This window comes from Puntigrus tetrazona, unplaced genomic scaffold (genome assembly GCF_018831695.1).
Source record: "Puntigrus tetrazona isolate hp1 unplaced genomic scaffold, ASM1883169v1 S000000472, whole genome shotgun sequence".
NCBI classification, from domain to species: Eukaryota; Metazoa; Chordata; class Actinopteri; order Cypriniformes; family Cyprinidae; genus Puntigrus; species Puntigrus tetrazona.
This window is the reverse complement of record NW_025048114.1, coordinates 1,278,130-1,293,625: the sequence shown is the minus strand read 5'-3', so window position 1 is coordinate 1,293,625 and position 15,496 is coordinate 1,278,130. Positions and strand designations below refer to the sequence as shown.

The following is a 15,496-nucleotide window of genomic DNA, read 5'->3' as shown; positions in this document are numbered from 1 at the left end:
GAAACAAAGATTTTTAAAAAAATATATATGTATATATAATTACTTAATGGAAATTAGCAAAAAGTTACAAAAGTTTTGTGCAAATCTCTAATGAAAATTAATCTTATGATCATGGAGAGGACATTGCCCTGGCCCTAATACTACAAAAGGAAAAAGGAAAGAACATGGAGCATGGCCAAGGATGGTGACTCATAGTCAGAATTTGTGCTCTGTGCACCATGAGCACCGGGCAGCCATATTGCCGCTGCACCCGGGGAGCAGTTGGAAGTTTGTTGCCTTGATCAGGGGTCTCACCTCAGTCGTGGTATTGAGTTTGAAAGAGAGCGTTGTACATTCACTCCCCCCATGACAATTCCTGCTGGTCCCAAGACTCAAACCATTAGGCCATGACTGCCTTCTACAAAATTCTTTTAGTTTTGTTTGTAATGGTCCCCACTAAGCCTCGCTTTCCCAGCAACTCTCCAAATAAAAAATAATTTTGTATGTTTTCTGAGTATTTGTTTGTCCCTCAAGGGGGAAATCGGGATCAGGCCTGCTGGGAGCTGCCTTTTTTATATGTATGGCTACACCTACGGCCTCAGGCTGCTTTGTACCACCTTGACCTGTTGGGATCCTCTCTTTCTCAATTCTGATATGAAAATATGACGTTTGAATTTGCCTAGCTCCCTCTGTTTGTTGATTCCGGCTGGGCCAGACCTCGCCACACCTCTGCTGTGGACTGGTGGGTCATCTACTCTCTGGCCTTCCTAATCCCCACTTCCACTTAGGGGGAGTCTTTAGGCTTTATAATCAACTCCACCTTCATGGTTCTTTCCTGCAGTGATGTCACCCATCTTGGCTGCATTTTGGGTTATCTGTCACCTGCCTCTGTTCAAGTCTACTGGTTGCCACCTTGTATTTTTCGGTTCCTCCTCCTGGTTGTCCATTCTCCTCAACAGCCTCTTCCTGCATCCATCAGCCTTTGTGTGACATCCCTTCATCATCTCCCCTTTTTTCTTGATTCCTTGTCACCACTGGGCGGGGAAATCCCTGTTGAAAAAAAACTACTGAAAACTGGTTTAAGATGGTCCTAAGCAACTAGCTCCTTCTCAGGACCATCTTAAGACCATCACACAACCAGCTTGAACCAATGCAGGTTGGAAATAAACTTTTCAGGACAGTGGGTCCCCAAGAGCAGGGTTGAAGACCTCTTAGCTGTGGACCATCTTAAATCAGCTCAGACCAGCAGCCATGCTTCAAAATATTCTTGTGCTGGCATATGTTGGATTTTTCAAAAGGGATGCCTTCTGGAAGGGGGGTGTTCTATCACACTCTCACACCACATGGACTTTTGTTTTCAGCCAGTACCATTTTCCTTTTAGTTTGTTGCTAAGGACTTTCAGTAGTTTCAGCTGTGCACTAATCAAGAGTTTCACTGTTGAGTCTTGTAAGTGCTATGATTGTGTTGCTTGTTTGCTCTGTTTAGATAGGTATAGTTTTCATTCAGTCTTCATCCTCATCATCATGTGTGTTTGCAACCATAATGTTACAACATTACTTTTTTAGACTTTTCTTGAAAATGGTATAAAAAGGTTTTCAAAAACCAACAAAAACACAAAGAGCACATTTCCCAAAACCCGATACATGTGTTTTAAACAAATCATTAAAAAGATTCTTCTTTTTTATTACAGTGTTATTGACCTGACTGCATTTGTTGTTGCCTTTATCTGAAACAGTCTTTGGTTTCTTTACAAAATGTCACTAAGATCTGGATTCAAACCTGGAAATATTGCAAGTAAACCAGACCATAAAGCATTAAATAACCTCCAAGACTAAATATAAAACTTTTTCTCAAATCTATGAACAACACCGTGCCAGTCTCCAAAGATTGCTTACGTTTCAAAACTAAACACAGATGTTGCATCAGTCTGAAAGAGGAGAGAGATGATTTACATTAATAAGTTTGGACGTTTAGGATTTTAGATGCATTGGGGCCTTTTTTCTTCTTTGCATGAAAAGGAATGCTTAAGGGACTAGCAAAACTGTTTTACGTCAGTCATTTATTGCCCTGGCGCTCTTTAGAGGTTAGCAAGTCTGCCAGCCATTGTTTGGTGTTTTGTAGAGGATGGGCCACAACAAGCAATGATTGTTACTGGGAAATAAATCTGCTGCTTTACGTTAAAGCTAACCTGTGTTTATACAATTTCAACTGAATCTCCCATGCATTTTAATCTTACTGTATTTTCAGTATGTATTGAAAGTATGAGATTATGCATGAGCATATTTTCAGAAGTGATTAGGTCACTGGGATTTGTGCCTCATTTCATTAGTCTGGTTTATAAACACTTCCACCAGACACCAATCAGACATGTTTCTTAAAGGGACAGTTCACCCAAAAGAATGCTGGCAAAAAAGCAGTCGATAATAACCATTGACTTCCATACTATGAAGAAAAAAAACACTATGAAAGTTATTGGCTACTGGCTGGTTACCAACATACTTTGAAATATTTAGCATTAAAAAAATATCTTTCAGTTAAAAAAAAAAAGGTTCTCAAAAGGTATTTCACAGTGAGGATGTAGAGAACCATTTTTGGTTCCCCCTTTCAGTAAACACTTCTTAAAATAATTTTTTTCTAAATTTAAATAAATAAACAATCAGTATAGAGACCCTTCTGAGCATCGAAAACGTTCCATGGATGTTAAAGTTCCTTCCTGGAACCCTAGATGCCAATAAAGACCTTTATTTTAAGAAGGTAGTAGTCACAATAAAACTGAACACCACAATAATTCTAGTCATATCTAGTCATTTAGACTCTGGAAACTCCATGCATTGCATTTGATGTCATTATTTTAACTGTGTCCTGCTCATTTTCCTTCATAAAGTGCTCTACCAGATGTAAAGAGTTTCTTGTTTACTGGAAACCTACTTCCATTGCTATTCTGAGATTTCAATTCACATAAATGTCATGAAGTCATGTATGGCTCTAGTTCATTTTGATTATACATATGGATTTGTGCTCTCATTTCTGAGATGATGACTGAAAGGCATGGACATCTTTTAGGGCCACTATTATGGACTATTAAAGATATTTTATCCATTTTACTTTTCTTTCTGCTTGATGTATCAACTTTTAAATATGCATTGTTACCTAAACACTTCTATGTTTTGATTCACATGCAGTTTAGTAATTCACCACATTTCTGTGTTTTAGGTACTTTCTTATTTTCTTCTCTGGCATTTCTTCAACAAATATCGTAATAAATTAGTTTTGAAATTAATTAACTTACAAATTTGGTACTGGCAAGTCTGTGCACTTTAGTTATTAATATTTTTGATCCCATAAAGCACTGCAAATGATGTAATTAAACTGAACATAAGGCGATTTTTATAAAACCTCATGGGAGTGTCCATTAAAAAAAAAAACATTTAAAATGCATAGTTTCTTAATGTACTTTTACATTCATGTTGTTCTCTATGACGTGAAAAACTTTATATTAATTCAAGAAATCCGTAAAATAAATTATGCTATATCATACATTACAATGTTAATATCATTGTGATACTATTATACTTTTTATGGACATTTTAAATTATAATGTGATCGTTTATATTTTTATTAGTTTTTCATGTCTTCAATTTTCATTGTAATTTTAATTATTATTTTGGTAATTGAATTTGGTTTCATTTTTTAATATTTATATAATATCAATCATATCTATCTAACATTTATTTATGTATTTATTTATATGTGCGTATTTATTTATTTTTTAAATATAAACGAAAGTGATTGTTTTATTTGGCAAAAAGCCAAAATTAAATTTTAAATTGTTGCTAAATATTGAGTTTCTTTTCAGTTAACGCAGATTTTATTGTTATTTTTAAAAGTTTTAAAAATTAAACTAAAACTATAACACACTGTATATGTTTTTTTTTGTTATATATAAATATAACATTATATCGTTAAATAATATTTGTAAAAAAAAAAAAATGCTAAATGGTGTTTTTTTAATCTAAAAATGCATCAAGTTTCCTGTAAGGGGTAGGTTTAGATGTAGGGTTGGTGGAGGATAATAGCAAATACAGTTTTAACAGTATAAAGGCCATTATGCCTATAGAGAGTCCTCCTAAACCACAAATACCAATGTGTGTGTGTGTGTGTGTGTGTGCCAACCTATTTAAAGAAATGAATGTTGAGCCAATACCTAACAGTATATACACACATATCATACCACTTCCAACGTTTTCTGCATCCGAAGCCGCCGTAGTAAAGGCTATGGGAAAATCTCAGGAGGAGAATGGAAACCAGAGCCCAAACTGAGCTCGAGCTAGTCTTACCGCAAACTCATTATTAGCTTAATCTCAAGTTCAGCCCTGGAAAGCGCTGTCTACCGTAACAATGGGCTGACGTGTCTCGGCTAGCAGAGGATCGAGTTCCCCGCTCGTATTTTGGTTCGTGCAGTGCGGTCACATCATGTGAGGCCTCGCTTCATATTTCCGCTTTTATTAGCTGCTTGATTCGCCACAAATGAGTGTGGCGTCCGCGGCGCTGTTTAACATCTTGTCCGAGCGATACAGATGAGACGCTCTTTAAGCCTCATTAACAGCGAGCACCGAGCCTTTCTGGATTTAAAGTCCAGAAACCTTCCTCTCCTCTCTCTTTCTCTGTCTCTCTCTATTTTTACGACATTAATTCTCCACTACCTCATTGAAGAAAAATGCTGCTTACGTTTATTTCCCACAAAACAATCCAAGGGTGCAGAGTTAGTCAGCAAACCGTCAAATACTGTAGTAAAATCACTGCTCTAAAACAACGGCGACCACAATAAAATAATAATAATAATAATAAAATTAAAAACAACATAATTGTTCTATAGACTGGATGAAAATAATAATTATAATACTTTTTGTTATTTTTCTCTTGCCTTAAAAAAAGAAAAATAAGTTCCTCAGAAATGCAGTAAAAATTAATTAATGTGGGTTTTTTTTTTTTCTTTTAGTCTTAGAGGAAAGGAAGATTTGGATTTTCTGATTCAGAAAAAAAAAACAGTGTATATAAAGTGTGGGAAATGTATGGTAATTTTTATTATATTTTTATTAAGAATTTTATAGAATAGAATATATATACCGTACTATGTACAGGAAAATGCTGTAAATATTTTACAGTAAAATTACATGAAATGTCTTGTTAGATGTTTTACAGGATTTTCCTGTACATAGTACAGTATATATAAATAAATAAATAAATAAATATATATATATATATATATATATATATATATATATATATATATATATATATATATATATCACCTACTATGTACAGGAAAATACTGTAAAACATCTAACAAGACATTTCATGTAATTTTACAGTAAAATGCTGTTAATCAGTGGGCTTTATGTTAAACCTTCTGTCATTTAATGAATGTTTATAGCATTATTTAAGCGTTACCATGATGGTGTTTCGAGTTTGCATGAATGATTTTTACCACCTTTATTGTGCCGACTGTCAGTATGTTAAAAGTACAAAACAAGTTTTATATAATTTTACAGTTTTTGGCCATAAGTGTGCTTACGGTTTTTCTGTATTTATTGTGGCAACCACAGCACACATACATAAACGGATCATTCACGTTCTTATTAGATAAACCACGTTTGAAGCTGTCGTAAAATTGCTGATGCACACACAAAACTAAGATTCTATAAAAATATCTATATGGGACGTTGCTGTGGAACCACAGACGAGTAAACACTGCTTACTTGCACATCCTTTAATGACAGTTTGTCTTTGTCTTAACTTGTTTGGGACACACTGAGCTCTGTAATTTCCTTTCATGTTTCATTGCTTTATATGCATATGCATATAACTTCTTGAGGAGGTAAAGGCACGAATCTGTTTTACAACCTTGCGAAAGCAACACAGTGAGTTAAAATGTACTTTAAAGTTCTTCTTTTTGACATTGGTGCACCTTTAGTGGTACCCTTAAGTGGTCTTTTTTCCCCCTTCACATCATATATTGAATGTACTTTTATAGAATATAAAAATGCACCGTTCGGTACAATCAAGTGCACTTAATTTTCCTAAGATAAGAGCGCGCTTGTATCATTTTCATTGTCGCCTCCATTGTCGCGAAACCTTACGAGAACCGGAGAGCCCGGCGCTCCTCGCGCGCGCTGGATCCATTTACGAAGTCACAACGAGAATACGTTTCGAACGCCGCTTTAAAAACACGCATTAGCGCAGTCGGCCACATCAAAGGGGCCCAGAGAGCAGCTCTCAGGAGAGAGGAAGAAAAGCGCTCGGCTTAAAACAAAAGAAACAGAAGTCGAGGGGTTTCCTGGCCGCCGCCAGCGAGAGCCTATGAGCTGTCAGGGGCCCCGGGTTTAAAAAGCAGGGGCTGGAGGTTTGAGGAGACACTCCTTCCCAGCGTCGAGGTGTGCTCTGAGCTCTCGGGATGTGTTTGTTATACGGCCGGGCCCCCGGCGTGCTGCTGCTCCTGGCCCTCGTCCTCCCAGGCACCAGTCCGGAGCCCGCGGGTAAGATCGCCGCATCTCTAAAATTAGCTCAGGTAGAGTCCTCGGGGGTTTGTGGGAAGAGTCGCGTCGGGGCAGGTTCGGAGAAGCGCAGGTTGTTTACGGAGCTGTGTTTGTCTGGCCAGCTGAGTGGGAGCAGGAGCCGGCGCACTGGGAGCATCTGGCCAGACGCTCGCTGCAGGACGCCCTCACGCTGCCCCTGAGAGCGCATCGCGCCAAAAACATCGTCCTCTTCCTCGGAGACGGTGAGTGAGACACCCCGGGCGGATTTAACGGATGGCGGTGCTTTTGGTTTGGTTATGGGTTTCGATAGTCCGCTTCTGACTATTAGTAACTTTGCAACTACATGTCAACTATTTCTTATTAGTTTTCTTATTACTCTTATTACTCTCAGAGGAGATTGTTAAGGTAGGTTTAGGGTTAGGTTGCAAAGTTTCTGAAAGTCAGTAGGTAGTATGTTGTGGAGGCATCAAAATAAAATGATAGAAGATATGAATCAGACGGTCTACTAATACTCTAATGACTGCTAGTTGACGTGTAGTTACTTACCGTTAGTAGAATCTCTGAAGTGGACTATCAGAAAAAGTTAGAATAAAATGTTGTCATTTAGAGCTTCTTTTTATTTCCCACATTGGTCCTATTCAAAAGATTTTTTTAGAATGCAATGCTATGTTTTAACTTCAGAAAATTTAAGAAATCAATATTTGGTGGAGTTATTATTTATTTACTGATTTTAAATATATAGCTTATATATATATATATATATATATATATATATATATATATATATATATATATATATATATATATATATATATGCATGTGTTTTTATTTATATGCACAGTACACATGCTTATATCATAAAAACGAAAACTTTTATATTTATATTCACTAATATATATATTTTAGATATATAATTACTATATAAACATATTGTTCTTAAATATATACATGAATTTGTATCTAACCTATATATGCATAGTAAATATATGCAAGACACACAACCAAAACTTTTATTTCGGATGCGATTAATCGCGATAAATAGTTTGAAGGCACTAACTTGAAAGCACACTTTATCACTAACTTCTTGATTTATAACATACTAGTTTCATCAGATTGGAAGCGCACATTACATGGAATTAAGCACACGTCTTGTTCACTAGTGTTACTACCGAAATGCTCTATTTACAGGTATATTAAAAATTATACATTATACAATATTAAGACTGTACATTTAAACTTCTGATTAAAAACGTGGAACCTTGCGGTTCTTTCCGTCACCCCATGCTCGCGTTCATTTGATGACTGTTTAGCTTTTATTTGGATAGCGAGAAGGTCAGCGATCCACCTGTGGACTGTGCGGGTCAGGATGTGATGCGTCTCTGTCCGTCTGTCAGGGATGGGAGTGTCCACGGTGTCAGCCGCCCGTATCCTGAGAGGTCAGATGGAAGGGCGGACGGGGGAGGAGACGCTCTTGGCCATGGACACGTTTCCATATGTCGCCCTGTCAAAGGTCAGGCGCTTGCCTTTAATCGCTCGCAGATAACTCGCAGCTGTCTTGTTGTGCAATTATGTAGAGGTGGGTTCGGTTTGTCTGACAAATACCAACATGTGTACTGCTTGTCTTCAGGTTTAATTTCACATTTGGAGATTTTTTTTTTTTTTTATATATATATATATATATATATATATATATATATATATATATATATATATATATATATATATATATATATATATTGTAGCATTACTATATTATTATATTTTTATTATACATTATTAGATATTAATAGTACATTATATTAAACATAATGTAGAATTTTATTATTTAACAAAATATTTTGCTTTAAAAAAATGCTTACTTGTGTTACAGAAGCCTTTTTTTTCTGCCACAAAATGATTGAGTGAGTGAATGAAGGAATGAAATAAACAAATTAATGAATAAAATTAATTAATTAATAAATAAAAGATATCAAGTCCTAATTATGCAATAGAAAAACTAACTTTGAATATAAAAAGTCATATGTTTAACTGTCATAATACTACTACTTTTTATTTTATAACTCTCTCTTTAACTTCTTATGTTATAGTTTTCAATGTATTAAAAGAATTCTTTGTATCATAATTATGCCACAGCTATGAATCTTACACTTTTGACTTTTCATCATAATTTGACCCTTCGTCATAACTGTATTTTTCACCATAATTTCGTATTCTAATGTCATACTTACAACATGGCGGAAACGGGCTTCCATGCTGTTTTGTTAACATCGCAGGCGCAGTTTAAGATATGAAAAGTTATCAGTTATTTGCAGACTATGCATTCCTGATAAGTTTAGATAGCGCTGCGACCTCTGATCCTGGAGAACATGAAGACGAGGGAAAGCAGATTACAGATGTGAAGTATCACTATATAAACACAGATCAGATTAAAGTCTAAGGAAACAGTGTATCTACTCAGTATATGACTGATAAGGTATGTTTTGTATCTGTATTTGGTTGATGTGTTTCCAAACAGACGTACAGTGTTGACAGGCAGGTGGCGGACAGTGCTAGCACGGCTACGGCGTACCACTGCGGTGTGAAAGCTAACGCCAAGACGGTGGGTTTGAGCGCTAAAGCGGTGGCCTATGTCTGCAACACCACGTTTGGCAACGAGGTTTTCTCAGTCTTACACCGCGCCAAAGCACAAGGTATTTTCCATTTAGACTCATCGTCACACTTGAAGACATGTTCTTCTTAAAGGGACAGTTCACCCTCAATAGAAACATTCTGTCGTTGACTACTCACCCTCACGTCGTTGCAAAAACACCTTTGTTCATCTTCGGAAGGCAAATGAAAATATTTCTGATAAAATCTGAGAGCTATGTGACCCTCCATAGACAGAAATGATCCAGGTCCAGAAACGTAGTAAATACATCGGTCTTTTTGAGTTTTGCGAAACTGCCAGAATACTGTCAGAAACCATTCTTCTTCAATGAGTTACGTCTTCTGCCATATTAAAGATTACTTAAAAAGATGTTTAACGCAATAAGCGCTGTTTACGACTAGGGGAAAGATTGCGTGTGTATTGTGGTAGTCTTTAAAATGGCAGAAAACGTAACTCGGGAATATAATAGTTTAGTAAATTATGTTATTTTTGTTTCCTTTGCGCAATAAAAAGTATTCTTGTAGCATCGCTACACTGTTTAGCTTTACCGATGTATTTACTACGTTTCTAGACCTGGATCATTTCAGCTGCGTTGCTGTCAAAGGAGGGTCAGATAGCTCTCCGATTTCATCAAAATGATCTTAATTTGTCTGCCGTTGAAGGGGAATTTTAATTTTGGGGTGAACTAACCCTTTTAATCACCCTCACTTTCAAACCTGTACGAGTTTGTCTCTTCTGCTGCGCACAAACGAATGTATTCTGAAGGATGTTAGTTTTTTGTGTTCAAATGTGATAAATGTGTGCGCACGTATCCAGGAAAGTCGGTTGGCATCGTGACCACCACCAGAGTGCAGCATGCGTCGCCCGCTGCGGCGTACGCCCACTCGGTGAGCCGCAGCTGGTACAGCGACGCAGACGTGCCTTCCGAAGCTCGCCGGCAGGGCTGCACCGATATCGCCACGCAGCTGGTGACCAACACGGATATTGATGTGAGCAGCAACCCATACAGTCTGATGCCAAAAATAGCATGACTTGTTGGTTTTAATCCATCTTTTGCCAAACATTTTTTCAATAAAAATGAAGTTAACAATTGATAAGTTGAGAATAAAGTGTAGAATAGGGTTCATTTAAACTTAAAACTATAATGTACGCGCAATACGTTATAACTGTATGCAGTTTTAGTATGTTATACAATATTTAGGTGATAATAGCCAATATTCGAAATAAGTAAAAAGTAACAGAAAATACACCACAAATAGTATCTGTGGTTTTTTGCACCATGCTATGGTTGAGCACAATTTGCAAGTCCAATTTCACTACAGTTTTTATTGTACGTACTATATTTAATATACTATATTATATAGTAGCCAACATTTTAAGTAGAACGCAGTTTGCTTTTAGCTTATAGGACCATTTTGAAAGGTTGTGATCCACCTTAAATGTTGACTACTGTATATTAGTCACAATATAGTTTGGGAAACAGTATTAACTGATTGTTAACTATGACGTTTGTCTCGATAAACTCCTAATTAGCTTTATAAGTACAAAAAAACAGCCAATATGCTAGTAATATGCATGCTAACTTTAAAAGTGTGACCTATAGCCTATATTTGTACGTAAATAATGGTGTTTTTGTGGCATTTCGCGTAAATTGACCCATTTAAGTTTGATAATGTCATCCCAGCTGAGATGTTTCTTTTCATAAAAACTTACTTGACTTCAGATTTCAGTATTCGTTGTTGACTTGTAGCACAGCCAGCTAGTTTTTCAAACCAGTTACTTGATTGTTTTTTAACCATGTCCTTATGAAAAAGCACAGTTGTTTTATACATGAATGGGCAAAATATAAACGGTTATAGAAACGGTTTTTGCTATTGGAGAAAATATGAATATATATTAGTTGTAATTTCCATTTACCATTTTTAAAGTTTACCCAATAACTTTCCATTCTAGAACCCATGAAATATGAAAGGTGCCCATGGCGCCATTTAGATACCAAATTTAATAACTTCAAATATCCGCCAAGAAGCATGAAAATGTTAACATTTTTAAAATTCATGAATTTTAAATATGTCTCCATTTAGGTAATACTTGGCGGTGGTCGCATGTACATGACACCCAAGGGTACTCCTGATCCAGAATACCCCTCTTCATCTTCTCACAAAGGGGATCGCAAAGATAAAAAGAACCTCATTGATATCTGGTTGAATGCTCGGAAGGTATCTCCAAGAAATCTATGTATTGTGGCACTATTTGAGTTTGTAAACCACCGTTACAGTTTTTTACGTGTTTATCTGTTTGGTTTTTTAGGGAAAGAACGCCCAGTATGTCTGGAACAAAGAGCAGCTAAATGCAGTGAATGTTAAAACAACAGACCGCCTGATGGGTAATGACAAAATACAAGGTTTCCCCATTGATTTGCCAACAGTATTTATATATTCTCATTCATATTTCTCATTCAGGTCTGTTCGAACCTAAGGACATGAGATTTGAGGTGTTCAGGAATCGAACCCGTGACCCTTCTATTGTGGACATGACAGAGAAAGCCATTGAAATCCTCAGCAAGAATCCCAAAGGGTTTTTTCTCTTTGTGGAAGATGAGTGTTTATCATTTACTTTGGTGTTACAATTTAGAAGTAGTCTGCTAATAGTGAAAACCATCTGTCTTTGTGCTTTACGAGGTAGAATAGACCATGGACACCATGATGGGGTTGCCAAGCTTGCTCTGACCGAAACCATCATGTTTGACCGGGCGATCCAGAGAGCATCTGAGCTGACCAGTGAATCAGACACTCTCACTGTTGTCACTGCAGATCATTCCCATGTGTTCACCTTTGGTGGAAACACCCCCCGAGGGAACCCTATTTTCGGTACTAGCTTACTTCACGTCACGGAAATGAAATGATTGCAGTCATCACGACTCTCTGAAAGTTTTAGCATGGAAATATACATGAAATATATCTATTATGCATGTATTTGCTACTGCCGATACATTCACAGCATGTAAGAAATGCTGCTGCACATATATACATAACATATATGAAATAAACCTCTAGCAGATATATACAGGTGGAGCTGGGGATGTGGAGGTTTTCTGAAGCGTGTATTACTAGTATTGCACTGCATAGCCATTGTTTAATTGTTTGCTTTTTTTCCACTCAGGTCTGGCACCCAAGAAGGCTGAGGATAACCTTCCATACACTAGTATCTTGTATGCTAACGGCCCAGGATATGCACATGTGAACGGAACAAGAGGAAATGTTTCCGAAATGGATTATTGTAAGTATTGTCTAAATTAACGTGCTACCTCTCTCTTCTATTGTTGTCAAACGCTAATATCATATCTGACTTTATTTGTAGTCGATGAAGAGTACATGCAACAAGCGGCTGTTCCTTTAGAATCAGAGACCCACGGAGGGGAAGATGTGACTATCTATGCAAAAGGCCCGATGGCTCATCTCTTTCACGGAGTCAAAGAACAGAACTATGTGGCCCACGCGATGGCTTACGCGGCGTGTCTGGAGCCGTACACTAACTGTCCACTGAACCTTCATGGCTCTGGAAGCCGTAAAATAACTCTTTCAATGTCTCTCGTCTCAATAACCGGCGTGTTTTGGCTTGTCGTGAGATGACAGACTCTACTGTGAGTGATTGAGGCCCCAGGACTCTAGGGATTTTTGGAGATTTATAACCTAAATAGTTTATATTGCGATTTGGTGCTCTGCAGAACTGCAGGGATGTGTATATAAATGTAAAGCTTTTTTTTCATAGATGTATTTTATAATCAGATATTTTTGTATATATTGCGCGATGGAAGACTCTTTTACACTGTGACTATGAATTTCAAACATGTGAGACCAATAAACTTTCTAACAAAAAACATTCATGTTGTCAGTGTTATCAGCATTTGTGATTAAATGTTCTGTGGCCATCAGATATCGTAAGAAATTATATGTTCATTACTGTATGAAGGGCTTGAAAATTAGCCGTTAAGTTTTGCATGCATGAGAATCATGAACTGATAAACATAGAATGGAGTGCAATTTACGTTGTTTAAAAGCATCTGCCAAATCTGTAAATGTTTTTTGATAAGGGCCATCGGCAAGGCAGATTAATCAACATTTTACAAAGTATTTTTCATTCTTTTTACAGATGATCTCGTTGATTAATGAACCAATCTTTAAACAGACCAGAACAGTGTAAAATAATAAAAAAACTGTAATTTTTAGAAAAGAACAGTTCAGAATAGAAACACACGGGACGGTTTGTGTACAGAACAATTCGGTACAAGTTTAGTTTAGGATAGTATATACTATTGCGGTTTACAGTAACAGTTGTAATGGTACATCGTAAAACAAATCATACTGTAAATGTTCATTTACAGTAAACTACTGGAAGCTAGAATTGCCTGCTTGATTCTGTGATTTTATAGTACGCCTACTTTAATATGGAAAAACTGTTTAAAAATAGTACAGTACTGTACTGTAGAATATATAAGACCTACAGTATAACATTGTAGGTGTTTGGTTGCTTTGACAAAAGATAGCTTCAAAACATCAGGCTTTTATTAAAGCCAATATACAAAATGCTTCTGCACCATCGCGACGCAAAGCAATGCTCTGACTCCACATGAAGACGTGGTTACAGAACAGAATGCAGAAAGTTTACAGAAAGATGCAGCTGCAGAACAAAGTGCTAGATTTCACATTAACACTGTGCTGACTTCACATGAACATCTGGTTGAGAACAGAATGCTCTTCCCATCTACTAAAGTCGCAGAACACAAGGCTCTGACTTTCCACTTAAACAAAACCCCACTCAGAGTCCAAGAGTTTTTTTCTTTTTTTATGAGGGTGGCCGCATTAGGATTCACAGTTGAAGGCTTTTATAGACAGGCTTCCCTGTCTTCTGGGATATCACGTTCACCTGGCTGGCCTTTGTTCTTCTGTCGGGGTTCAATCAGTATAGTAATATGAGATATTAGGCTTGGTAAAACAAGATTACTTGCACTGAAGAATATTCTAAGATGTTTTCCCAAGATAATACGTTCTGTATTTTATCATTATTTCAGATTACCCCCTCACCCGAGGACTGACACCGACCCTGTGAGAACTATGAGGAATCAACATACAAAACTGACAAATTTTCCTTATTACAACATTTAAATGTTGATTTAATGTATTTCAAAAATGGTGCCTTACTGTATTTTTAAAGCTATTTTTTTGCAGTGTACAATTCAGTACAGTTCACTGAGGACCAGAACACTTCAGCACAGAACAGATCCATTCAGATCAGTTCGTAACAGAAAAGGTTGAAATCTGTAGAGCTTAATAAATTAGTTAAGTATAGAACAGTTCAGAAAAGAACAGAACATTTTACAGAAAAGAACAAGAACAGAATAGAATAGTTTAATGAAGTCAAGTCATCTTTATATGTACAGGTTGTGTCAAAGCACTTAACGGTATCAAATAGGAGATTAGTGTTAGTAATGTACAATGGCAAGATTAAATACAGAATTTTCAGTTATTTCATTATTGAGTTCAGAGATGTCATTGTCTAGCTCAGTTTAGTTTAAATAGTATCTTCACAACTGCATCGACGATAATCGCTAGAAGTTCAGCGCAGAAAGGACAATAAATAACTGTATACTGAAGAAAAGAACAGTACAGAGAACAGTTCAGTAAGAAACAGTACAATTAAATGAAGAACAGAACACTGAAGTGAAGTGCAGTTTAGCAGAGAATAAACAATTAATGAAAGAACTGAATAGAAAAAGATAAAGTAAAGATAAGTTTAAATCAGTAGAGTTTAATCATTCAGTTCGGAGAAGAACAGTTCACTACAGAACAGTTCAGTAAAGTACAGGAAGAAGCATTGAAGCAGAAGAGTATTAAACAGTATATTACTGTAAAAAGAAACAGAACAGCATTGAACAGTTCAGTAAAGAAGCAGTGCCTTTTAGTACAAATACAGTCCAGAAAAACGTTTCAGAACAGTTCAAAAGAGAAAAGCAAAGAGCAGTTCAAAATCAGTAGAGCTTAACTGCTGAGGTTTAGCACATATCAGTTGATTCGGTTTAGTGCAGATCAAAACAGAACAGTGCAAAACACATACATTCAGTAAATAGGATGGCACAGAAAAGTTTAGACCAGTAATGCAATGATATATTTGAGTAAAGAACAGTTTAGTACGGAGCAGTTCGGACCCATATCACATCATATGGTCACAAATGATCACTACGTGATCAAAAGTTCACGTTGCAAAAGAGGGGATGGGAACTACAGAGGACCTTTGGTCTGAGAGAAGACTATAAACAGGAGGGCATCAAATAGT

General features: G+C 36.6%; 1 protein-coding gene across 2 annotated transcripts; it reads left to right on the top strand.

Annotated features, from left to right (window-relative positions):
* The first annotated feature begins 6,277 nt into the window (after positions 1 to 6,277).
* On the top strand, positions 6,278 to 13,045 carry alpi.1 (alkaline phosphatase, intestinal, tandem duplicate 1). Of its 2 annotated transcripts, none has more exons than XM_043231926.1 (10): positions 6,278 to 6,516; positions 6,639 to 6,758; positions 7,911 to 8,026; positions 9,032 to 9,206; positions 9,980 to 10,152; positions 11,248 to 11,382; positions 11,474 to 11,549; positions 11,626 to 12,033; positions 12,326 to 12,442; positions 12,524 to 13,045. In XM_043231926.1, the coding sequence occupies exons 1-10, from the start codon at positions 6,435 to 6,437 to the stop codon at positions 12,793 to 12,795; spliced, it is 1,674 nt and encodes a 557-aa protein (XP_043087861.1). In that variant the 5' UTR covers positions 6,278 to 6,434; the 3' UTR covers positions 12,796 to 13,045. The 2 variants fall into 2 exon arrangements, with proteins under 2 accessions (XP_043087861.1, XP_043087862.1); XM_043231927.1 differs by having other exon boundaries at positions 6,278 to 6,548.
* Positions 13,046 to 15,496: the final 2,451 nt, after the last annotated feature.